The sequence below is a fragment of the Protomyctophum parallelum genome (genome assembly GCF_964188405.1).
Source record: "Protomyctophum parallelum genome assembly, chromosome: 4".
In the NCBI taxonomy this organism is placed as follows: domain Eukaryota; kingdom Metazoa; phylum Chordata; class Actinopteri; order Myctophiformes; family Myctophidae; genus Protomyctophum; species Protomyctophum parallelum.
The window spans coordinates 29,870,227-29,896,493 of record NC_139700.1 but is presented as its reverse complement, the minus strand read 5'-3'; the positions used below and the strand labels follow the sequence as shown (position 1 = coordinate 29,896,493).

The 26,267-nt window shown below is 42.1% G+C and overlaps 1 protein-coding gene across 4 annotated transcripts in view; it reads right to left on the bottom strand.

Moving 5' to 3' along the window:
• Positions 1 to 523: 523 nt before the first annotated feature.
• LOC310856830 (neuronal cell adhesion molecule-like) overlaps positions 524 to 26,267 on the bottom strand; it is a 100,657-nt gene continuing 74,913 nt past the window's right edge. For 3 of the 4 annotated variants that reach the window (XM_083762325.1, XM_083762328.1, XM_083762326.1), the window contains 17 exons: positions 25,730 to 25,873; positions 24,846 to 24,957; positions 24,338 to 24,501; positions 22,735 to 22,882; positions 22,156 to 22,280; positions 21,643 to 21,672; positions 20,299 to 20,400; positions 17,924 to 18,121; positions 17,411 to 17,481; positions 16,570 to 16,795; positions 15,864 to 15,979; positions 14,449 to 14,653; positions 13,562 to 13,684; positions 12,730 to 12,906; positions 4,999 to 5,130; positions 4,507 to 4,585; positions 524 to 1,175 (listed from right to left, as the gene is read on the bottom strand). In XM_083762325.1, the coding sequence (XP_083618451.1) occupies positions 926 to 1,175; positions 4,507 to 4,585; positions 4,999 to 5,130; positions 12,730 to 12,906; positions 13,562 to 13,684; positions 14,449 to 14,653; positions 15,864 to 15,979; positions 16,570 to 16,795; positions 17,411 to 17,481; positions 17,924 to 18,121; positions 20,299 to 20,400; positions 21,643 to 21,672; positions 22,156 to 22,280; positions 22,735 to 22,882; positions 24,338 to 24,501; positions 24,846 to 24,957; positions 25,730 to 25,873 (2,402 nt within the window). In that variant the 3' untranslated portion in view covers positions 524 to 925. The remainder of the gene's footprint in view (positions 1,176 to 4,506; positions 4,586 to 4,998; positions 5,131 to 12,729; positions 12,907 to 13,561; positions 13,685 to 14,448; positions 14,654 to 15,863; positions 15,980 to 16,569; positions 16,796 to 17,410; positions 17,482 to 17,923; positions 18,122 to 20,298; positions 20,401 to 21,642; positions 21,673 to 22,155; positions 22,281 to 22,734; positions 22,883 to 24,337; positions 24,502 to 24,845; positions 24,958 to 25,729; positions 25,874 to 26,267) is intronic. The other variant, XM_083762327.1, reaches the window with a different exon arrangement.

Sequence of the window (26,267 nt, the reverse complement as noted above, 5' to 3'; positions counted from 1 at the left end):
CACCCAACGCGCCAGACAGAACTGTTGGGCTGCAATGCAAGACCCCGAGGGGTCCATCGTTTTGCCTGCGAGACAAGGTCATGTGGGGGGGAGGAACCAATCAGAGAAGGTCACATGGAGGGTAAAGGTCATGGAGTCTGGGTGATGATGACATGACATGCAGTACATTTTCAGCATCCTCCATCACAGGTGCACACACACACAGCAATCAGTGCGGGGTTGACGGGTGAGCAGAGCATGTATTGATGCAGCCATGGACACAACTCCCAGCATGCCCTTCATGTCCACAGGTCCCAATAGTCCGCTTGTAACATAGTTTTCTGCATCTACACATGATATGTTATTGTCCATCAAAAATGATTAAATTGTGATATACATGTGTCTCTTTTGGAAAAGAAAAATACACTATGTCGATGACTCATAATGTTCACACTATATCATATTTAGACCAATAAAAAACCAAAATAGGTCAGACAAGCACTGCATAGTCCCATTATTGATTTCTGGTAAGAGTACTGTACTGTTAATATAAAAGTGTTAGTTAATATAATACGGTTGCAGCCATTTCAGGGGTTGCATGCACTGAACTAGAATCCACAGTGTCCAATTCAACTATTATGTCAATATTGGCGGGACATTGATAACAAAACAAAAAAAACAAAACAGGGGCTTCCAAAGCTCTTCTCAAGGGGCGTCTAAGTGACAAGGACCACCTCTCCGTAAATACTCCACGTTTTGTGAAGAGTAACTCGTGTCTCTATAGTGACAGCAGTTGATGTTGATGGGGGGGGGGGGGGATAAAGCCATGCGGTCGTATACTAGGATAGTGTGTGAGTGTCTGTGTGTGTGTGTGTGTGTGTGTGTGTGTGTGTGTGTGTGTGTTTGTGTGTGTGTTTGTGTGTGTGTTTGTGTGTGTCAGACCTTGCTACACAAACGAGTTCAAGGAGTTCATGGCGGTTATGGGGGACGGGGCCTCGGAGCTCTCGTGGCCCTCGGCCGTGCCCCTGCTGGCACTCTTGCCACTATACTGTCCGATAAACGAGCCGTCCTCGTTGAACTGTCCGTCTCCGCCGTCCCCGCCGTAGTCAACTAAACTGTCGTCACTGTCGTCTCTCTTGACCGTCCCGCTAGACGGCGTGCGGCTCCCTTTTAGCGGTTTATGGTCCTCATTGTCACTGAAGGGAGAGAATGACATGCCAAGCGTTACAGGTAGAAATGACGTGACGGGATGCATCAAGGAGATTAGTGTCCCTCCCCCTTTTCTTAGACGGAGCAACGTCATTGTATATACGCATCGATTTATACTTCTTTCGTAGAAAATGTGTAGCATTTCAGTTAAATGCATTCTGATAGCATTTCAGTTAAATTGGAATTAGTCACACATTCTTCCGATAGTGGATATCTCAGTATAAAAACAAGACAAGAGGTGAATTGCAATATAGTTACTCCAAGTCTAAAAAAGGGTAGTAGGATAGCCGTGGATGATTAGTTGGTTTCCATCTTGCAACAGGGGAATACATTTCAAGCAATCATTCTCTGCACATTCCCCTTGAAACCAACCGTGAAGTAGTAAACATGTTGCTTGACATGAGCCTGTTTTTCCCCCCGGCGAGAGTTGTAATGGAAAAACAGAAAATTCAGTGGCAGTGATACTGTATGTGAAGAAAAGATGAAAAGCAAGGCTTCAGCCAACACTCCCCACAAGCGTGATGATCACAAATTGGCAAAATGCATGAACAATCTGCAAAGAAAGCCTTCTTTGGACATCGGTTAGTCAACATTGGAGATGAAATAGCCCTTCATTCATAAAGTCTTCATACTGTTGACATGCAAGTTGTGATGTATTCCCAGCCCTGCGTTAAAATACAGGGGAAGGTAAAAAGGGTTTAAAAAAGGCCAAGGACGATTATATGTAATATAATAATAATCATAACCATTTTGAAGAAAATGTTTAATCTGAATTTGTACAGATCTTGTACTGTCAGGTAGTCTTGAAAGCAAAAGTGATTGTTTTTAAAATGGTGGTTATATTGACAGCCACAGTATTACATTGTAAAATAAATCTGTTATACATTCATGACACAGTATGAAAAGCTTCATGAACGAACGTTGAACTTGATGACAGCGGCAAAAAAATAAACTGGAATGATTACAGTGCAAGCATTTGTTTTCTCTCCACAGTAGCAGTGAATATATATACAGTATATATATAGTATATAGAGGATTCACCTAAGCCCTCGTCACAGAGGGTAGTTTGATGTAACCCTCCTGACAGCCCTTACCTTCCCTGAGCTCTACATCCTCGTTACACAGAGTGATGGAGGAACAAACAAAAAGGTCATAACACGGAAAATCCAGCAAGAATCCCTCTTAAGCTGAGAGGGAGACGGCAGTAGGATGTGCACACACACACACACACACACACACACACACACACACACACACACACACACACACACACACACACTGTGGAAGGTTTGACGGAATGATGTCCGTTGCGCCAAACACTGTTTCTATGCATACCGTATGAGCTCACATCCATTTCAAATGTAATGGTTCATTCATCACAGGACAGTGAGGACACTGTCGTCAGGATATAGTCGTTGTCGGGTGGAAGCTTGTTATGTACAGTATACAGATTAGAATTTTTGTGACCTTGTAGATCTGCTAGTTTCACTACTTTTCTGCACGCTGGGCAAGACCTAGACGGTTGAGTGTCTAAACGACGGAAGTACCGCAATTTGCATTTCCAAATCTGTTTACATTCTCCGTGAATGAAACGAGTGTTGTAATTGGTGCGCAAACATTGTTTCCGGGGGAAATACATACGGTACGAGGGAAGACCCACCGATATGACAAAGTATAAATAACATAAAATAACATAAAAATATAAAGATACAAGATTCCTGCCCGACAGCGACGACATGATCTGCTAAAGTCAAACAAAAGAATTTTGAGTCGCGTTAACTGATGCCTTTATTGACCTTGAGGAAATGGCATGGATAAAAATTATATTCTCACAAAAGGCATACTTTTGTACACTTCGCGTCTACTCAGTTTCCTGAATTGATGTCCATAGGAGGGCATTTCCTTTAGGTGTCACTGGAACTCTACCGTCAGAATGATAATCTGAATAGAGTCCTTGAAAGCTCTATATACTTGGTCCGCAAAAATCTCCAATCTACGAGTTCACAATGCATTGCATTGCAACACATTGTGAGCTTGTAGATCTGCTATTTTCCACAGAATGTTCGCCGCAGAATAGGGACTCTTGCATGTGGTTAATGAGAGAAAGGCTTTTAGCCTGGTAACAACAGCCGAAAACAGCACTAGCACATTATACTTTGTGCTGATTGTGTCCCTCAAACATGCCAATAATTTTATATTTGATCCATATACATCCATATAATCTCTCTCTATATATATATATATCATTATTTCATTCAGCACATTATTACCTACAGCAAGTATATCATACATCAGATCTTCACACCATGCATATGGCATAATATATATCAATATGTTTTTCATTTTTATCACAGCATACTGTAAAATGAACAGATCCATGTATACATAATACAAAACGTAATATCAAATATAAAACCAAAACCATCTTATAAATTGACATAGAAAAAAATGTTGAAAAAACATTAGCTGTACTTAAGTAAAGTGCTTAAATGTTCTTTATTCTGCGTGCGATTGGAGAAGGAGCCAACTGTAGGAGGATGCTAGCAAGCATATTAGCTAGGTATTAACAGCAGAATTATGTCAATAATATCTAATGTACAGTATGTAAATGGCAATCGATTAAGCCTAATGTTAATGTTAATAACCTATACAGACACTGCATATGGATAGCTTATTAGTTGGATGTTGGGGCTAACTTTAGAATGTTGCAAGTGTAGCTTATTTTGTTCTGACACTGATTTAAGACTATAACTTTAAAAATGCCCAAACCCCCTAATCACTAGAACTGACACCTGAATAAAGAAGCTTGCTTCTCAAATGACCACGTTGTCATATCAAGCACGCGCACACGCAAACGCGCACACGCACGCACACGCACACACACACACACACACACACACACACACACACACACACACACACACACACACACACACACACACACACACACACACACACACACACCCAATACTATATATATACAGTCCAGCACACACGAACATTACGCCTCCCCTCCACAGATGAACCACAACCCGGAAGAAGGAGAACAGGCTTTGTGCTTTGCTGTGTGGTAGAAGTTCAGAGAGGAGTGGGTACAATTCTTCCTACTGTTATGATATTCTGTGTATGCGGTGGTCCTGGGCGCTTGCCTTGCTGGAGGTCAGCTGCAAGGATTGAGGCAAAGGAAAGGTGGCCACAGCTCCAGCCCAGCTAGAGTGACCGGGTGTGAGTGGGAAATGGGGGAAGTCATTGGTGTGTCTCTTGGTCAGGGGGGTGGTGGGGGTACAAGAGGCTCAAGATGGCCACGGTCACTCTCACCTGTATTCCCCAAAAGTACAGTCCTCATCTTTCATGGGCTGGAACTCTGGGTCGGTGTGTGCGTCCTCCTTTTCCTTGACTGCAGAACAACAAAGTTGGCACAACATCACCCAACTGAGCCACAACATCACCACAACATCACCCAATGAGCCAAAGAATGAGGTACCTTAACACAACATCACCCAACTGAGCCAAAGAATGAGGTACCTTAGTGAAAGAACAGCTTATGAAAAACACAACAACACCCAACTGAGCCAAAGAATGAGGTACCTTAGTGAAAGAACAGCTTATGAAAAACACAACATCACCCAACTGAGCCAAAGAATGAGGTACCTTAGTGAAACATCACAACATCACCCACTGAGCCAAAGAATGAGGTACCTTAACACAACATCACCCAACTGAGCCAAAGAATGAGGTACCTTAGTGAAAGAACAGCTTATGAAAAAGTAGAGTGTGTGTAGCGTGTGTGTGTGTGTGTGTGCTACTTGCCAGGGTATTTGCCACCTTTATTTCTCTGGATGAAGCATATGATGAGGAGGATGAGGATGAGGAGCGCGATGGCGCACATGAGGCCGATGAACCAGCCCTGTGTGGCGATGTCCACCTGCCTGCTCGCAGTAGCTGTGTGGATGAGGAGGATTCACATTAACATGGGCCCCACAACCATCACACTCCACACAGTAAAGTCCTACAGTGTTAATCTAACTCTGAGTGTGGACAAATTTGCACACTCTCAGAGTTATAGACCCGTTTAGGATCCATTTTGGTTCCTAACTATGAATCATAGTTGAGGGACCCCCTGGAAACTCCTCAAGATAAAATTAACACTACAGACTTTACTGTGTAGAAAATGCAATCGTTCAAATCATGATACACGATTCTGTGTTAGACGAGCGTGGACCAACACTAATTATTATGAGATATCATGAAGCATTCCTTTTAGTATCTACGTATGAGGGATTTGCCGGTTATGAGCGCTTTATTACAATGTGCTGCTAGTGCTTTGAGCGTTAATGGCTGAAAGAGACAGCCTTGGTTCTGGTTAGAGCAGTAGTTACAAGCATCTCCATGGATTTAGCTGTCAGTGAGGTACAGCCATTCATCACACACACACACACACACACACACACACACACACACACACACACACTAGCATGTTATTGCAAAGACATTAATAATACGTTTAACATGAACGGATGATTGGGAATCCATTGGTTTCTCTCCCACACGTGCACACACAAGACATACACACACACACACGCACGCACACACGCCCAACCGTATTATTGCAAACACATTCTAATACTGTACCATTTAACATGAATGGCAGATTGGGTATCTATTTTTTTCCCTCTCCCACATGAATACAACAGACACAAACGCGCGAGCACACACACACACACACACACACACACACACACACACACACACACACACACACACACACAGTTAGGACATTAGATTGAATATTGTACACTAAACACATACATACGTTCTATATGAAAATGATTACCCATATTATGCACGTATCCTAATACATTCATAAGATGATCTGCAGCACGATCCGTATGCCGTAATCTTTCTTCCACCCAGGATGAAATCATGCACAACACTAATGACAATCTACATCACTATGGAACATGCATGGAATATGAATTCCATTGGAACGGCCACAGTGGTGGTCTGTTACCATACAGTACATCCACACTGGACTGGGTTAGACCTACACCACGCCACACGCTACTGCACAGTCTGCACACACGATCAGTGGTGGACAGTAACAAAGTACATCTACTGAGAGTACTGTACTTAACCCATTTAGGCCTGATGTCCAAATTTAAAAAAATGTCTTCTAAATCATTCTAAGACATTTTGACTGAAATACCTATATTTCTATATCAGTGGTGCTCACTATTTCATGTTAAGGACCCCCAAAAATATGTGTAATTGGCCGCCGACCCCCCATCTGAAAATGTGTTGTTCCAAAGACCCCCTAGAAGCAAAGATATGAGTTAAAATGCTCTGAAACAATATATATATAAATATTTGCGCCACATTTTCACGATCTACAAGCTCATAGCGCAGCACTCGGTGCCGCGCTTTGAGCTTGTAGATCTGCCATTTTTCAATAGCTAAAGTATAACAATGTCAATGATTAAAACACCAAAAGGGGTTCCCGCCCAGAATGGGTTAAGTAAATCCTTTGAGTATCTGTACTTTACTTTACTTGAGTATTTGTATACGTTTGGACTTTCACTTCACTAATTTCAGACACATATTAAGTGCCTTTGACTTTTGACATTTCTAGGAAGGGAAAGAAAACTTCAGGAACAGTTCACCCGTTTCAAATAATAGTGAAAATAGCAGATCTACAAGCACATCCGTTGCGAGCTTATAGATTTGCCATTTTCACTTGTATTGATACTTTTTGAAAGTCTGGAAATGTACTTAGTCATTTGAACATTACCTTTACTTTTTAAAAGTATGTACTTTTGAATACTTGAGTATTTTTTTATTTATTTTTTAAGATATTTTTTGCGGCTTACGCCTTTTATTGGTTTTTTGAAGGGACAGACAGTAGGCTGACAGGAAACGGGAGATAGATGGGGGAAGACATGCAGTAAAGGCCGTGTCGGGCCGAGTCGAACCCGCGGCACACTGCGACTGGATTACCAGTCGGGTGCCCAGACGGTTACGCCACCGCCTGGGCCTACTTGAGAATATTTGATTGAGCAACTTGTAGTTGAGTACGATTTGGCCAAAAGCATCTATACTTTGACTCAAGTACTGGTGAGGTATCACGTAGTCTCGCGTAGTCAGACAACTAATTCCACAATTTCCGAATGCTATATAGAGTCTAGAACTACTAATCCTGAAAGCCGAGACAGGAAGCTGGCATCTGTTCGTCTTTTCCGTTATCTTTACATTTATTTATTTTTATTTCCGTTTCTGCTGAGCAGCAAGCTATATATGGTTAGATGATTTTGATTTATATTAGGACTGGCGGGGAGAGCGCTTCCGCGCTCCAGACTGTGTGACGGAAGCATTTGAAAATTGTGGGAGACAACATTTTGGCTCGCGAGACAAGGGGTCGACTACTTTGTCCACCACTGCACACAATACTATACAGTCCTATGAGTACTTTGTCCACCACTGCACACAATACTACAGTATACAGTCCTGTGAGTACTTTGTCCACCACTGCACACAATACTATACAGTCCTACACACAAGTCGAGGCAGGCCAGGTGGGGCCTATAGGGCAGAGGCAAACTGCCTGCAAGCTGCCTCACCTGGGACTTCAACCAAAAGTTCCTTGGAGTGGTGGGAGGCCTGGTCACTGTGGCCCTTCGCCACCACCCGTACCCTATAGGACAGGCCCTCCTTTAAACCCTTCATCAGCACATAGTTCTGAGAGCCGTTCGCAAACTCTTTCTGCCAATCCGTTGCGCCTTCACCTGCGGAAGGGACACGGCCGGGAGAGAGGCAGGTTGAGGGTGGGAGGAGCACAGCTGTGAATAATGGGCCAGTATGGGATCATGCAGGGATGGTTTCATGGAACGTTTTATTTTACCGTGGATTAATTAAAGTCATACTGTGTAAGAATAACGTTAATTTCATTGGTCTTTTTGGCGACACCTCTGGTAGCTCTGTGATCGATAGTGTTCCATGGTAAATGCGAAATAAAAGGTCATGTCTGAAAAATGTGGAATTTGAAAAAGGAGCCCCCCAACATTAGTGCTGTTTCCAAAATAATTAATATAATAATAGAATTATGAGGTTTTAGTAATATTGTTCCTTTTCTACACATCCAACCAGGTGAATAAATCACAGATTGAGGCTTTAACCTTTGCTTTCATGAAATACCTGAGACCATTACGGTATTATGGAAAAGATGCTTCTGAACATATTGCTAGTTAGTTTGATCACTTCAAATTCTCTAATCTTAAACAATAGCCAAAAAAAAAGCTGATCTCAATCCGTATGTAGATTGGCTAGTTTCACTGCTCAACATGCGTCCATAGAAGATACGCTGACTTCGATGGAGTCCAAATGACTGAAGCCGTGGCGACTGAGAGCTTTAATGCATGAGCGTCTAGAGTGTCTATGGTCTGCTTGATGCCCAGAAGTCTGTGTTCGATACGAAGGATCACCGCCCCAAAGAAATGAAGCAGGGCCTGAGAGAGGAGCTTATTTTGGAAGCAACAACAACGTTGACAGAGATTGTATGTATGCTTGAATAAAAAGCACTGCGTTATTTTGGTGCGAGTGTCAGGGGCTGACACTCACGACTAAAAGTTATGTTGTCAATTTATGTTGAATGGTAATTGAAAAAGTTACACAGTATGACTTTAAGCCCTAGTAGGCCTATCTATGTTTTTCTAAATGTTTCTAAAAGTATCTCTTTTTCTACATTTATAATGTGTAACTACAACCTCACAACGCTTTGCATTGCAATGTATTATGAGCTTGTAGATCTGTTATTTTCTAAGAATTTCTGATACGTTTCACCTATAATGACCAAGATAAGGATGCCTGGGTTAAAGTGATTAATAATAGACTAACTGACATGACTTATTGATAAGATGGGGTGGCTAAACCAACCAAAACGATGTACAGTATATTAGATTTAACTACAATGCATGTTAATGGAAACATGAGACCTGGGTATGATAAATGTGGTCATCATAATGAAGGGTAAGACTCAATCATGAAATGTTGGAAAGTGAATATTGATCAGTTATTATGGGAATATATGAGTTATTCTAATTCCTGCATGAATAATGTAGAACGTAGGTGTGAGAGAACCATACTACAAAAGCACTTTGCTTTATTCATCCTCAGTGCAGGTGGAGCTAAATGAACCCAGATCATTTAACCCGTTGAGACCTGGGGCTGATTCTACAAATCTCTGCCGGGTGAAAACCTCATACAGTTTCAGTTTTCAAACTCAAAAACAGCTAAAGCAGCAGATCTACAAGCTCAAAACGTGTCACTTCGCACGGCGTTTCGAGCTTGTGGATCTGCTACTTTTAATGCTTTTGTGTGACGCTGTCTTGTGATCGAGTAGGGAAAGTTAGAATTTGGAGATAAGAGGTTTCTGCTGGAAAGCAACAAAATACCTTCTTAATCCTGAGTTTTCTGAAAAACATATTTTGCTATATATACTGTATGTAGCTAAAATCTAAAATGTCACAGTGCTTTCCCGCTTTTAATGGGTTAAATCTAAATCGACTGGCGCAAACATAAAAAGCTGGCGCCAGCTGTTTGTGTGATATACACAGATCACCAGCCAATTCTTATTTGATCACATCTGGGTTCACACTGGCAGGAGCCAAGAGCTGCCACGGTCTGCCAATATTTGTATAGACCTGCACAAGCCATTAATGGAGTAGGAATCTCTTGCCACCTATATGTAGAATTGGTACAAACACAGGTGGTGTTTTTGCTTACTGTTTTCTACGTATTCTACATAAACATTTTTCTCCGGGCCCCAGTATTCCCAACTGATCAGCGCCCCGTCCTCTCCCATCGAGGAGCTAACGTTCCCAAAAGATGGAGTAGCAGGCCGCACTGAGCACACAAGAGAAAACAAGGATCAAGCTTGGTTTTGGGTTTTTTTTGTCATAGGTCACAAGGCAAATATATAAATGCCAATATATTCATGTTTTCTTAATGTTCTACTAAATGTTTCTTCATAAAATAGGTAACTATTTACAACACAAATAAGCCATATGCACACGTACTGAATTACTAAGATACTGACAGCCCCTACATTGCAAAAAAATGAAATCTAGGTCACTTAAAATGCCTCTGGAACAACAGGTATCTGTCAGTACTGTAAGTCAAACACATCTACAGAGTGAAACAACAACACTATGTAACACACATACTGTATTGAGGCGTAGCACACATCAGATAATTAGACCATAGATAAGTAGGTATGAATCATATTACTATGATAATATGATGATATTATGAATAGTAATATCCTAAGATCTCAGCGGTTAGATCTGTACCCTTGTGGTTTGGGTGGAGAGGCGGAGGCCGTGCTATGGGATGGAAGGGTTGTGTGTTCCCTGAAACAACATGGAGAACGGTCAAAACCACCACACACGCAAACGCACATGCACAGTGCACACGCACACACACACACACACACACACACACACACACACACACACACACACACACACACACACACACACACACACACACACACACACACACACACACACACACACACGCACACGCACACACACACACACACACACACACACGCACACACACACACGCACACACGCACGCACACACACAAACAGCAACAAACACAGTCCATACACAGAGGTACAGCAGACAGGGCAGGGGTTATACACGTCCATTCATTGGCATGCCAAGCAAACCAATGCCATGCAGGGAGAAGCATCACCAGTTGTCAGCAGTCACCGAGAGAGAGAAGGCACATGGAGGTCAGGTATGACGGAGTGCTTTGAAAACAGCTCTATCGCACAGCAGGACAACACACATCACAGAGCAGATTTATTGGCGTGGGAGGCTTCACAGCATTCAGGTTTTATTTATCTGAAATAAATGTGCGACAGCCTACTCCTGTGCCGTTTGACAGCAGCGGGAGGGATTTGTTTAAATGCAAACAACAGTGCATGCTTTGAGAGCTATTTGAAGTGGGGAAAAAAGCATGCACACTCTCAGTTGTCAGTTGACTGGTACCTGGCCCAAAATCTACATCAAGCTGATTCATTAGAGCTTGCAGGGAGAAATAAGACACAAAGAGAGAACAAGACAAGGGTCAGACATCGGTTGATGTCGCCCTACTTTAGACAGAGGTTTCTGGGAACATGCAGTGTAACGTAATCGCACATTTAGTGATAAATTGGTCACTGCGATTAATAATGCAGGTGAATCACAATCCACTATGCAAAGTGGATTTTTCCCGATGATGTGACTGAACTTATATCATGTTATAAGAATTACAGACATCATTTGAACACTGTACTGTACACACAATTATGTGAGTGACAATATTGTGTCACAAGCTAATCAAACATGCCAAGTACAGTACACCACCAGGCATAAAATAAACAGCACAGTTTAGCTATTCTCCTGCAGTTGAAGCGATCAATCCACTGAATGGGTGATCTTCACCTGAGCAACACAACTCTAATTCCCTCTGACCTAGTGAGGAAGTAATCTGTCTGTCTGCAAGAAACACATAGGCCGATCATGGCTGCAACTATCAATTAATTTCTCTGCGATTATCCTATAGATTTTTTTTATTTTATTCATGCACTTTTACTGACGGACCGGATGTTGTGTGGAATGTGTGTGTAGCAGCTAACAATAGCCACAACACTCTCGATGCGATCGATAACAACGGGAGGTAAGATCAAATCTAACGAGACTAGCGACTGGACAGCGGGGGCCCGTCAAACACATTCTTTTCTTAGAATTGGACGGGATGATTTAGATCGCGAGTTATTAACGTTTTAAGATTTTCGTTCTCGTCGGCTAAACAGGCAGGGAACATTTTCAATGACGTGTCACTGTTGTGCAACACAGAGGATTGCGCAACAAGCGCTCCCAGGCTGTAGAGCGATGCGACCGGTTTTGATATCACTAACTTGACGGAGATTAATCAATCTCCGTCTCGGGCACATGACCGTACTAAGTACCATGACGGACATCTACGTCATGGGCCCCGAAACTGTTAACTGCTGCAGGCAGCACAATTTGGAATTAACGGTTCATTTATGCTGCTCGTTTAATCGATTATTGTATATTAATACATTTTATATAAGTATATATATATATATATATATGTATGTTATACTCAATTCAATCGATTAGTTTGATTAACTGTAGCACCCCTTAAAACTCTTTGACTACCAATAGTGATTATGTATATCTGTATACTACTAACTGCCTCCAGATGCATTGGGGACTTTTAGACCCCAAAAGTCACCCTATGAAGAACGGGAAGCAAAATCGCCTAAAGCTAATGTGTCTACTTTATAAGTCATCCGAAACGTTTGTAACCGCGAGGTTACAATAATGATTTAGTAATGATGAGCCACTAACATCGACGTTCTGTTCAAACACCTCAATCTGAGCCTCAATTCTGAGAAAAAAGATTGCTTTAAGATTGTGCTTATAAGTTAATACGGTTCATCTTCAAAACCTTCCATTTGGAGACAAACCTACCTTCGTCCATGATGGTGACTGCCTCCTCTGGGATAGCAGGGCCTGCTCCGTTGCCCGTATTGGCGTTCAAATAAAACCTGTAGCGCGTGCTGTACTTGAGGTTGAGCAGGGTGACGGAGGTCTCATTGGGAGGTAGGGACACCTCCTGCACCGGGCCCACTGCATGGGTGTTATTGACTGGAGGAAGGGTGGTGGTAGTGATGGGTGACAGAGGTGAAGGGATGGAGCAGTGATGGAGCAGAGTGGAAGGAAGGGTGTGGTTGGGTGGGGTGTGGTGGGGTGGGGGGCAGTCGGGGCAGAGATAAAGTGGGGAAGGTATAATGGCACAGGCAGTGTCATGGTAGGGGTGTGTTAAGATGGGACGGGTGGAAGTGGAGAAATTAGGGAAGGGGCGTGGTGGTTTAGAAATGTAAAATACTCATAGTACATATCAATGATAGATTCATTCATTTGTGCTATTGTACATTATTCGACCCCTATTGTATAATTGTTTACGATACGTACTAACATTTTTTGTGAGTTTGTAAATCACTGTTTAAGAATATTGAAACTTTCTGAACATCTTTGAAAATATGAAACTTTTTGAAAATCTGTGAAAATGTGAAACTTTTTGAAACTCTTTGAAAATGTTTTCAAAATCAGGCCACCATGTTTAATGTGTCTATAGTGTTCTCAGGCTATCCTAATCCTGTGTGTGTTGTGATTATGTTATAATCGTTACAGTACTTCGTTACTACAGTACCGTTACAACGTACTGCTGTTACATGTAAAAGGAAGACACACAAAACTACATATAGGAATACAAAAAAAAGAAGAAAAAAAAGGTTCTCACCTGGCTGATATCTGAGGGTGTAACCAGTGAGGCGTCCATTGCGGTCATGAGGAGCCCCCCACTCCAAGGTGAGAGAGTCCAGACTGGGGTCCTTGATTCTCAGGAAAGATGGAACGCCAGGGACTGAAGAAAAAGAAAATCAACAAACCATAACTATTCCCTTCATGGGCCATTGAGTTATTATTACTTAATACCATTGACTAATGACTAGTCATAACAAAAGAGTTCTGAACATCAGACACGAGAAATTATACGTGAAAGAAGGAAAGCAAGGCAAGAAACAAAGGAAACTGAAATTTAGTTTTATGAGCCTCCGCTCAGTGATGTCCATCGGCGCGAAGCTCCGTCTCATTTCCTGTCAGTACAAAAGTGGCCGCATGGTGAATTTCTTACAACAGCCCAGTGTTGTTTTTGGCAGCAAATTTTAGTCATTAGTCATAGTCTCTTGAATAGTTGTCATTTAGTTTTAGTTACATTTTAGTCACCTGGAATGTTTTAGTGTTAGTCTAGTTTTAGTTGACTAAATGTCATAAGATTTTAGTCGACTAAACATACAGTTGATTTAGTCGACTAAATTGTATTTTGGTGGGCCTTGATTCCGTCGTAATACACTTGCTGAAAATAGTATGTTTCAGCATGCAACCAAGTGTAACATGACTTATACTGGATGTCTTGTCCACTAGTCCCTTCTTAACATTTTAGTCGAATTTGTTGACGAAATTGTCACTATATTTAGTCTTAGTCTTATAGTCACCATAGATTAGTTTTCATTTAGTTTTCGTCAGTGAAAAAAGGTAGTCGACGAACATTTTTCGTCTTAGTTTTAGTCGACAAAATCAACACTGCAACAGCCCAAATGATTGAGACACAGTCTTCCGTTGGGTTACCTCCTTCGGGGGTCTCAAACTGCTGGTTGGAGCAGGGGGGGCCCTCGCCCTTGCCGTTGAACACCCTGACGTTGAAGGAGTAGAGGCTGAAGGGATGAAGGCCGGGCAGCATGCCGTGGCTGTGGTTCCCGCTGAAGGTCAGGATCTGCTTCTCGGCGTGGTGGGGGTTGTGCTTGTGGAGGCTCTGCTCCCTCCAGTAGTACACCTGCAGGGCAGACACAAGTGTCGACATTTACAGTAGCACATCACTGCATCACAGCTTGAGTGAGCCCAGTGCGAGGCAAGTAGAAGAGTATCCTTTGATGAGAACATGTTGGTTTTCTGCACTGAGCCGTGTTATTCTGCTGTGTGTGTACTGTGTGTGCGTGTGTGCGTGTGTGTGTGTGTGTGTGTGTGTGTGTGTGTGACCTTTATTTTCCTTTATTTGATTTTATTCTTTTTATGCCCTTTTCATGCATTGTGGCTCAGAATGTGTGAATGTGGGAAGTGAGGACGCTGGTGTTGACTGTTGCCGCTTCACCTCCCAATGTATGAATGAATGAACCATTGTAAAGCGCACTTGGAAAAGCGCTATAAAATGCAAATATTTTTTGTATGCCTTACCATATTTTCTCCGTAGCGTGGAAATACCATAATTATGTCCACACTTTTCTGGATTCAAATGTTAAAACAGCAAAAGTAGCAGATTGAACAAGCTCAAAACGCGCCGCTTCGTGCCTTGTTTGGAGATTGCGGATCTGCTACTTTTTTATGCTTTCGTGTGAAGCTGTAGTATGATCAAGCAGGGCGTTAATTTGCGAAAAAGCACTAAAAGTTAAGTTAATCGGAGTACGCAATGCGACCATTCTTTTTTTCTAAATGCACGCAAAAGGCCCTCACGGCACATTACTTCATTTTAGAAGGTTTCGAGAGTTATGCTTTGAACACTTTCAAAGCGTTAATTGACCACAGGGCAGGCACAGAACAGTGTTTACTTGACCCCAGAAGCCCAGTGTGTTTGATAAGTGTGAATTATTGTGTACCGTACCCGGGTTACACTTCAAAAGATTATTTTATTTTATTTCAGTTATAGTTGATGTCATTAATGTACAATTTGTGGTTTTTTACATTGTATTTCAGACTTTTATATTTTATACATGAATGTTGAGTACTGGTGTTGTTGGTTTGTCCTGTATCTGTCATGTATCTGTTGTCTGTCCTGTCTTACAGTATGTACAAACTTCAATAAAAATACTTGAATAATAATAATACACTTCAAAAGATGTTTGGGACTGGGAGTACGGTTCATGTGCTCTCGGTATGCGGTTCACCTCAGGTGTGAATCACACATCATGCCTGTGCATGTTGAATTAACCCATGTATACGGTGGATCAAACATGTTGTACTATACAGTATGTGATTGTGTTGTACAGTACCTTGTATCCCTTGAGACGTCCTCGCACTGTCTTGGGGGGAACAGAGTCCCAGTGCACCTCTGCCAGGGTGCTGTTTAACACTCTGACCAGGACGTTCTGAGGAGCTCCTATTGGTACTGGAACACACACCAAGACACACAACTTATTCAACTCACCAAGTCAAGTTAAACTTTACACTATGTAGATCTTTCCCTTATGCCTAATCATATTAGGCATGTTTTAATGTTCTGAAAAACATTTTAAAATAATGAAAATAGCCGATCTACAAGCTCAATGTACATCAGCTATTCGAAATTTTAAATGTTTTTCAAAATAGTAAAAAATGCATTAAAGGTTTAGGCATAAGGCATGAGATGACAGACAAGTCAAGCCACCGTACAGCCCTCAGTCTGTTGTAATTATAGATTAAACATTTAAAAAAGTAAAGGAACAGCTGTTACAACACGTCGCAATGCGACGGACACCTTGTGAGCTTGTTGACTGGCTATTTTCAGAAATCGTCGTACAGTGAAAGTAGGCATTAATTGTGCAAGGGGGAGGGGGAATTCACCAAAATACCAGATCTACAAGCTCTAAACAACAACGTTTTGCAACGTGTAGATCGGCTATTTTTGGTGAAGAGATTTGGTGTAGACAGAAAAGTACTGATGTCCATTTCAATAAGAATTGAGCGTACGAGTCCCTCTGAGGGCCCAGTGTCACTCACAGTCCTCTCCAGAGTGGCCGTGGGCCACGGCAGCCTCGGGACCGGCCCCAAAGTCGTTCACAGCTTGCACTTTGAGCTCATAGATGCTAAAGGTGGGAGTTCCCACCACCATGAACTTGGAGACGTTAGCCACGGTCTCTGACGTCCACTCCCTGTCCCCACCCTTCTGCCTCCACATCACGTTGTAGCGCAGGCCCGGACCGTTGGCCTGCGTGCCTGTCAGTGGCTGGAAGTGAAGAGTTATACAGACAAGTTTTAAATGCTGGAAATTCTATTAACGTGATATATGTTTATATTTGTATGTTTTATATTTTTAGAAATCAGTGTTCGAACATAAAAATCCCAGAGGCCCAATGAGTGTGCACGCACGCACGCACGCACGCACACACGCTCACACACACACACACACACACACACACACACACACACACACACACACACACACACACACACACACACACACACACACACACACACACACACACACACACACACACACACACGTTCCATGATCAAGGCCAACCTGTCAAACTCACTCAAGCTCACATTGAACTACAGTATCAATATCTGAAGTTGTTCATTTCCTGAACTGCTACTGTATATTTAAAATTAAATGTAGTTTCATTGTATAATGGAATGCAGTAAGCCATGTCCAGAGAGATCATTAGCATCATAAAAGAGATGTGAAAATGAAAGGGAGCCAAGGGGAACCAGAGTGAAATAAAATAATGTCTTATTTCGAGTAACAAAGACACTGTTTATTAAATCTTCTTATTCCCTGGACAGCAACAACAAGAGCTGTGACAAAACCCATTGACCATACAATACATTATTTTCTTACCTTCCATGAAATTAGAAGGTTGTCATGTTCTGTTCCATGTCCCTCTACACCTGAAGGGTTCTCATCTGGAGCTGTAAGACATTAGCACAACAAAACAACACGGTCTCAAATGGGCTATTGTGAGATGGGAATAATAATTAGGAATAAGCATTAGTTTCTCAGATTAATCTATGGCTGTAGCATGCCACTGCCTTTCATCTTAAAATATCCACATCTGAAAAATTGATGCTATGACTGGCTGGTAGACGACATACCATATGGCTTGTTGAGGTCTGAGCCATCTGTGCTATTCAAATGTAAACTCTTGTCGACATGAGGCTCAAAGCAAGGTGCAAAACAACCTGAGTTAATAATGTTCCCAATATTCATAAACCGGGTCTTAATGTACTGTACAATGGAACGTTCTGGGCAGCAGCTGCTTTTTTATTTATTTTTTTCACAGCATGAAAACATCTTGTATGTATATATAAATTCCTGTGGGTCAGCGACTGTACGCAACAGGCTCCTTCCTACCTGCTGCTTTGGTCTTGTACAATCTGGAAGGGAAGCTGGCCTGACTGAGACCCACGGCGTTGACGGCCAGGACCCGGAAGGTGTAGTGAACGTAGGGGGAGAGCTTCAGGTGCGTGGTGGTTTTGGTTCCAGGGACTTCGCTCAGATTGTGCCAGTGACCACGGTGGTGTAGCGAGTCCTCATACTGGACAATGAATTCTGGGTAAAAATGAATAAATAAATAAATACATTAAAAAGTGTTCCTTTTTTAACAGCAGTTGTGACTTGAGTGAATTAATTACAAAGAGGCTAATGTCCAAAACTGTTACTTTTCAGCAGAACGACAAGCTCAAGTTTCGAGCGTGCAGATCTGCTACTTTTGTGTGACGCTGTAGTATGACACCTCATATACACAGGCAAGGGGCGAGTGGTCCGGCGGTGATATCACACGGAAAACTGTCCTGATATGGAGCGTCAGATTCAGATTCAGATTCAGATTCAGATTCAGATTCAGATTCAGATTCAGATTCAAGTACACAGTTGATCCTTACTTACTTAACTTTGTTTTCAAATATGATGCTTCGCATGGTCCCCTTGCAGCAATTATTTATTAAAAAGATATGATTAGAAACCCATTTTGGGCAGGAACCCTTTTTGGTGTTAGCATTATGATATGCTTTAGCTATTGAAAAATAGCAGATCTACAAGCTCAGCCACCAAGTGGCGCGCTATGAGCTTGTAGGTCTGCTATTTTTGAAAAATCGAAGAACCACTGACATAGAAACATAGCTTTTTCAGAAAACTGTCAGGATGTAGAAGACATTTTTAGAATCTGATCTCAGGTCAAAATGGGTTAAGGCCAGGCAATTTTCACTCTGATGGAGGTTATTTGCAGAATATATTATTCCCCCCCCCCCCCCCCCCCCAGTTTGTGTTGCATTCTCCCAACAGTTCTCAGAGCTCTGAAGACTGAATGTTGACCTTATCCCCAAATGACATTTCTGGATGTTCCAGCAGAATGACCTGCAGTCCCTGTAGCCTGACCCAATCAAATAACCAATACATAGTAGAATGTAGATGTCAACCAATAAAAGTGTTTGAGGCCGTGAAACCTCGCTCAAATAGAGAATATAGGAGGGGTGGACAACGTTGCTGCACGCTTGCGGTACATCAGAACAGTCTCATTGAAAAACATGTATTCTAATGAGATTTCATCGTTCGTTCGCTCGCTTGCATCACTGGCAGTGTAGATGAGGTGCAATCAAGTGTAGGGAATTAATAAAATAAAATAAAATAAAAAACACTAAAAAACACTAAAAGTTAAAATATGGAGATATGAATTCTCTGCCAGACAGAAACAATATGTATGTATACTTACAGTAGCAAGGCTGGATGTATTAAAAACAAACTAAATGTATCAAGTGTATAGTATTCTTCAATTTATATATGGACGGCCTGTCAATGCAGCTGGGGGGGTGCAGAACAGGTTGTATGATGGGTGATAGCCTAATTAATAATTTTATGTACGCGGATGACCTTGCCATACTTTCCCCTAGTAGCAGTGGGTTCCAACAGCTACTCAATATTTGTACAAATTACGGTATTGACTTTGATATTCAGTATAATGCCAAGAAGAGCATGATACTCATATGTAGAACTAAATAATCTGGAACTTAAGTTTCCTGCCGTTCATCTGTCTGGTCAAATTATGGGTGTGTCCAAAATTACAAAATATCTTGGGCATATTATAACAGATACCTTAGAGGAAGACGAGGACATGTTTAGACAGAGGAGAATGCTATATGTACAAGCCAACATGTTGGTCCGTAAATTTCACCATTGTACTACGGATGTTCAGGTAAACCTCTTTAGAGCTTATTGCACCCCTCAAGAAGGAGAGCTTACGCAAACTGCAAGTAGCCTATAATGACTGTCTTCGTATTCTGTTAAAAAAGCCCAGGAGCACTAGAGCCAGTGGGCTTTTCTGTTCATTGGGTCTCACCACATTCATGGCTCTGTTGAGGAACTTGACATTCAAATTCATGAGCAGGCTGGATCGCTCACTGAATAGACTCATTGGACAGATGACAGACCCTGGCCGTAGTTCTGTAAGGTACACTTCTACCATCAGAGGACACTGGCATGAGTGCCTCGTAACCTGTGGGGCTGGGTAAATGTACTGTATTTTTTATTTTATTTTTATTTGTATTCTCATATGTGATGTACTGTCTTACCTTGTGGGCCACGAGCCTGTAATAAAGTTTATATATATATATATTATATTTATATATCAAGAGTTAGCATACACACACACACACACACACACACACACACACACACACACACACACACAGACACACACACACACACATGCCCGCGCACACGCACTAACATACTTTGTATGGGGCTGTTGTGCTCGTCTCCAGGGATCCAGGTGAGCTGAACACTCCTGTCTTTCTGGTCGGTGAGCTCCAGGTCAGTAGGAGGGTCTGGATGCTCTGCAGAACACACAGTAATCACATGAACCTCTGGACCGCACTCGTGTTCACAAGGAACTCACACTGGACTCGGGGGATGCATATTCATCATGCCAACCATGCCACAGATGGAGAAAATCAGGAAATGGAAACTGGTTTTGTTCCTTTGTGTGTCAACAACAAGGACTGAGCTACTAAAAGTAAGTAGGTCGGAGGGGCTTATTGTCCGTATCAGCCGAGAACACGGGAGTCTATCCCCGTGACAATGCACTAGACCCCTAGCTGGGAGATGGATAATGGATTGCCCACACCCTGCTACTCATACTCTGAGTATGAGTACTCATACTCTGAGTATGAGTCCACTACTGGCCTTAAACTACGCTATGTTGGTGCAGTAAAGTAAATACTTCAGTCATTTCTCATTTCAACTTCTTTATATATATAAATTCCATTAGGCAATATAATCATATCAGTTGAGATGATACACAGACTGCGTACGGTGTGTATAAAAGATAAATAAATAAACTGGTGCACAAATCAGCGTATCATCCATAATAACCCTTCATGAAATAGTCTCACAGTAGATAGGCTAAATTGATGCTCATGTTTTGGAGTTGTAATGATAAAGTGGGTTGCGTGCTCGGCATAAATGAGCAGCGTGGAAATGTTGTGCTTTTGTAAAGATCCCCATTGGAGATGGCAGTTTATAAATTATCGCGACGTTCACAAAGACGGCAGAAATTAATTAATTCCTAAAGTTGTTTGAAGTTTAATGTGCTGTTTCACATGCAGAACATGTTCAGCCTATTCAGAAACGTGTAAGAAGTGAGAAATCGTGATGAAATCAATATTATGAAAACAGTCCTGCAAGACAAAAATATGTAAAAAAAATAATAATAAGAAAAAAGTAAAGGAAAACATACTGGATAGTGGAAATTCAAATTGACAAATAGCCAGCGCATATCTGTCAGTTAAAATACTGGTGATGCCGGTATCACAGACAAACACATATATGTCAGTTCAAATGCTGGTGATGCCGGTATCACAGACAAACACATATATGTCAGTTCAAATGCTGGTGATGCCGGTATCACAGACAAACACATATATGTCAGTTCAAATGCTAGTGATGCCGGTATCACAGACAAACACAAAAGGCCATCGGGCCACAGCATGCTTGGACATCCACCACGTTCCACAAACAACACAGGCCCAGAGGGTGAAGCGGATCTGGATGCTCAGGTGACATGGATGCCACTTTACCGTAGACAACAGCTGGCGTTGGAGTGGCCTCTGCCAGGTGAGGTAGAAGGGTGAGAGTGAAGTAGGGGATTTAGTGCTTGGTTACTCAGCCGGAGACAACAAGGTGAGATGATCTGGTTTGCTGATGGGGCAATGATTCAATATTTATGCTGTGTAGATATTTAGCCTGTCACTCAGCCTGAATTTTCATTTCGTTTCATTTATCGCCAGAAGAACATACGGTATTTCTTTATGGCCGTGGCTTGCGATTCAGAGTCTGGAGCCAGGCTAGTAGATATAAGCTAAAAAGAAAACACCAGTAAACGACTGGACCTGTAAAGAACTTGGACACTCCAAGCTAGTAACCTTCAGGAGCTGAAAGGTATTCTGTTTTGTGAACCAAGCACTGGACAGATTCACATGGGGGGGAAACACCTAAGGGGGAGAAAGGTTAGAGCTCGAAGAGTTTGTGAGTCTGTTTTGGGAAGTAAAGCTGTTGTTTTTCACAGAGAGACTGGTGGTGGTGGTACATACCGACCACGGTGAGGTGTGCACTGGCTGAGTCGTGGTCCAGGGTGGTGTTCATGATGCAGGTGTAGACGCCCTCGTCACCCTCCGTCACATCCATGATGGTGAGGCTGTCGGAGTCTACGATGAACCTACCAACCAGCACAAGCAACAAGTTCAGATGGAAGATGATCTGTTTTTTATCCGGGTGGTACTATTGACCAATTGACACTGCAGCCATTTTGAGTTAACCACATGAAACCCTATTCTGGGAATGTCATAATTGCCGAACAATGGGCAGAAATAGCAGGTTTGCAATGTGTCGCAACATTATTTTCAACATTTGGCATAGACTACTAGGGGAAAAAGGAGGGGGCAAGTACAGACTCCTGAAGGACCCTGGTCAACGAAGTACGAAGGGTGGTTAAATAGATAATACCACTTAATTCTGAATTATACTTCGAAGGTCGATCAGCTACTGTCGCAAAATGTTGGCCTATTCTTGGCAGATTTTCTCCTATAATGGCATGAATACCAGAATAGCGACAACAAGGTTTTAATGTGGTTAATAGTTCTTTGTTCTAAGGTGTGAGTGTCAACACCAACCTCTCATCATCCGGCAGTTCTCCGTCGTCTTTGAGCCACGTCATGGTAGGGATGAGCGACGCGTCGTGTTTCACTTTGCACTCAAACATCACGGAGCGGCTCCTCTGCACCATGCGGTACTCTGGCTGCTTCAGGATGCGAGTGGGCTCTGGTGGGTGAGGAAGTGTTTAGGCACCGTTCTCTCTAATGCTGTGTTTACAACTTCACACTGGCAGCTACAAAGATACAATCTACCATCCATTTTCAATGGAAGCGAGGGAAATGAAGATGTATACAAAATCTGGTACCCCCTCAGGGAACCGTGAGGGTCCCTGGACCCCACTTTGATAAACACTGCTCTGAGTTATGCGTTCATGTCCGTTATTCCGTTTAATAAATGCTAAATTACCTCTAGTGAACAACGCAAGGCAATACATTTATTTTACGGATGAATCAAGTGCAAAATTGAAAGTTCACTGAAAAGCACTCAACTCATACAATATGTTGTTATTATTAACACAGTCAAGCAACTGAATTGAGCGAAATAATATCTCCTTTTTCCTGACATACAGGAACGTAGAAAACGTTCCATTTTGTCAACTTAGGTACTCAAGGCAATGTATCCGAGTTTCCCAGACAAATGGGAGATCACGGAGGTCCCCATAGGAATGAATGGACTAAACCCAATTACTGACATCACACAGGGCTACACGGCTCGTGGTACGGCCGTGTCGTTGCAGAACGCATACCGGTAACTGATTCTCAAGCGATTTTCAGTGTGAGCGACACCTGTTTGAATTGGGCTTTAGTGACATCAAAGAACAGTATAGAACAGTATAGAATTACTTTTCTTGCGAAAACCCTTGGGCTTACTTTCACAGAGGATGTGTTAAAATGTCTTTATCGACTAATAAAGGCATTTAAACCACATCCTTGGCTCGGTGTGACTGTAGTTAAGCCTAAAGGGACCTACTTCTATAGTCTACTAATTTGACTTCATGAGCACCTCACCTCAAGCCTGATTTACAGTACTACTGAAAATAGCACTTCTGCCACTTTCTTCACAGAACACTGTTGTACGAGTCGTACGACTAAGGGAATTTAATCCATTACAATCACCTGTGTCTACTGTGAGCAGTGCACAGCATTGTTTCTTGTGATTACTATATTCTACAGCATGCAGTATAGTATGGTGCACAGTATAGTATGCAGCACAGTATGGTGGTGGCATATATTGCTATATGCCGGTTCTCCACCTTTTCAGGTCGTAACCTCCCAAAAGAATCATACTGTATTTGAACAGGGGACCCCCTATCCTGACAAGCACTTGGAATTGTAGGAGTTGAGGCATAATCGGTTCCACAGATAAATATTTTGAAAATAGCCGACAAGCTTGTAGATTATTTTCCCACTTTGCCTCTCTCCTATATTATTTGACAATTTGGCCAATGTTATATTGTTACATTTGAAAAGTGAAATGGGGCATTCTGCATAATGAGTACTTTTCCTTTATAAGTACATTTTGAATTCTGGACTTTTACTTGTATTTCTATATTGCAGTCTTGATACTTTTACTTACAGTACTTTTCCCACCCCTGGATACATCTCATTTATATTCTCTCACCTTTGACTTCCAGATAGACGTGGTTCTCATAGATTCCCAGGATGTTCCGGGCCACACAGGTGTATTTTCCGCTGTTGTGAGCCTGGGCCCCGTGGATCTCTATGGTACCGTTGTCATGCATGATGTAAGGGTCTCCGTCAAGGGTGCTGGAACTGTCCTTGAACCTGAGAAAGACCACGACTGGGACTTATTTCAACCCGTTAAGGCCTGCGGCCGATTCTATGAACAATAAACACTTTTAACTATATCCACACTTTTTTAACACAAAAAACTGCTCGTGACGGAACGTTCCGCACACGCACACGCACACACATACACAGTACACACTCAAATACAACACAAATGTGCATGTTCATGTGCTCACACGGCACGCACGCTCGCATACACACAGACACACAGACACACACACACACACACACACACACACACACACACACACACACACACACACACACACACACACACACACGCTTTCTGACTCTTCCCTGTTCTACATTCATGAACTCACCAAGTGATTTTCGGGATGGGCGAGCCGAAGGAATAGCAGTCCAGCATGGCACGGCTGTTTCTGATCACCTGGTACACCTTGTTAGCTGGCGTCAGCACCCTGGGTGACTCGGCTGAAACCACACCACCACAAATCATTAGCACACAGGTTTCATTATTTTATTAGCACAGTAAAACTGTCAGTGTTCATTTAAAGGGGATTGAGAAGCTAAGCTGATTTTGTTTGTTTGTTTCGCTGCAGTGACAGTTATCAAATTAATAACATATGTGTTCGATTTAGGTGTTCCAATGTACAAGCATTGACAACAGTATTGCCAAAGCTTGCACACCTATATCTACAGTAACACACCAGTTATTATTGCTGCGTTGCTGGGTTGCTTACATCACAGTTATAGAATACTATAAGTTCAGTCTGCAATATTTTGACCTGCTGTAGTTTTTAACCTGTACAGGAAAATAAACAACATAATTGACCTTTAATTCTGGGAGTGTACAAATGGAACAAAATGGGCCTCTAAGCCAGGGGTTCTCAATGTTTTTGTCTGGGGATCCCCAAAAATGCTTTGGCCATATCTCACTCCCCACCACCAATACAAATTGACCGCTACAATAACCTCAATAATTGAGAAAAAACATCATAAATAAATACTGAAACCATAAGGAAAGTGTATGCATGCACTATGTGTACTATGTAAACTCTAAATTTCCATTTTCCAGCCATTCAGTTGCAAAACAAACCCTGCTCTAAGCGTTTTATATTATTATTTATATTACGTTTGTACACTCTCTGACTTACAAATATATAAATTAACCATGAGGATTTTAGCGTGGAAGCACCACAGAATCAATGTAAATGGAATGCAGAGTGAAAAAACAGGAACTTACAGAGAACGTTGACGAAGGCGTTGGCCAGGAGGTAGCCATACTCGTTGGAGACGTTGCACTGGTAAACAGCGCTGGATCCGGTCTGAACCTCGGTGAAGATAATGGTGTCATCCTCCACCTTCCTGCTCGGATCCACGGGGGAGTCTGTCGATAGAAGTACAGTACTTACTGCTTTTATAATGGTATGAAATGTAATCCCTACATAGACGGTAGGCTAAGTGCATAGCAGCAACAGGGGCATTGGTAACCTAAGCATCAGAAAAGGAACTGTGTCACAGAAATAAACAACAGAATTTACACATAATCCATATGGCTATGAAGCATCAACTGGTTTAAGACTTTTTTGGTCTCCAAACACTATCATAAACGACACAGAGTCACGTACCTGACCAAATCGCTGGGGTGCTTTGTTTATTAGATTAAATTTTGATGAGAAATCCAATACAAAAAATAACACCGTGACCCAGGTTTGAGAGTGACGTTAGGACTTGATAATGAGTACAACTACAACATCACTTCACGTCACTCGCAAATTCTG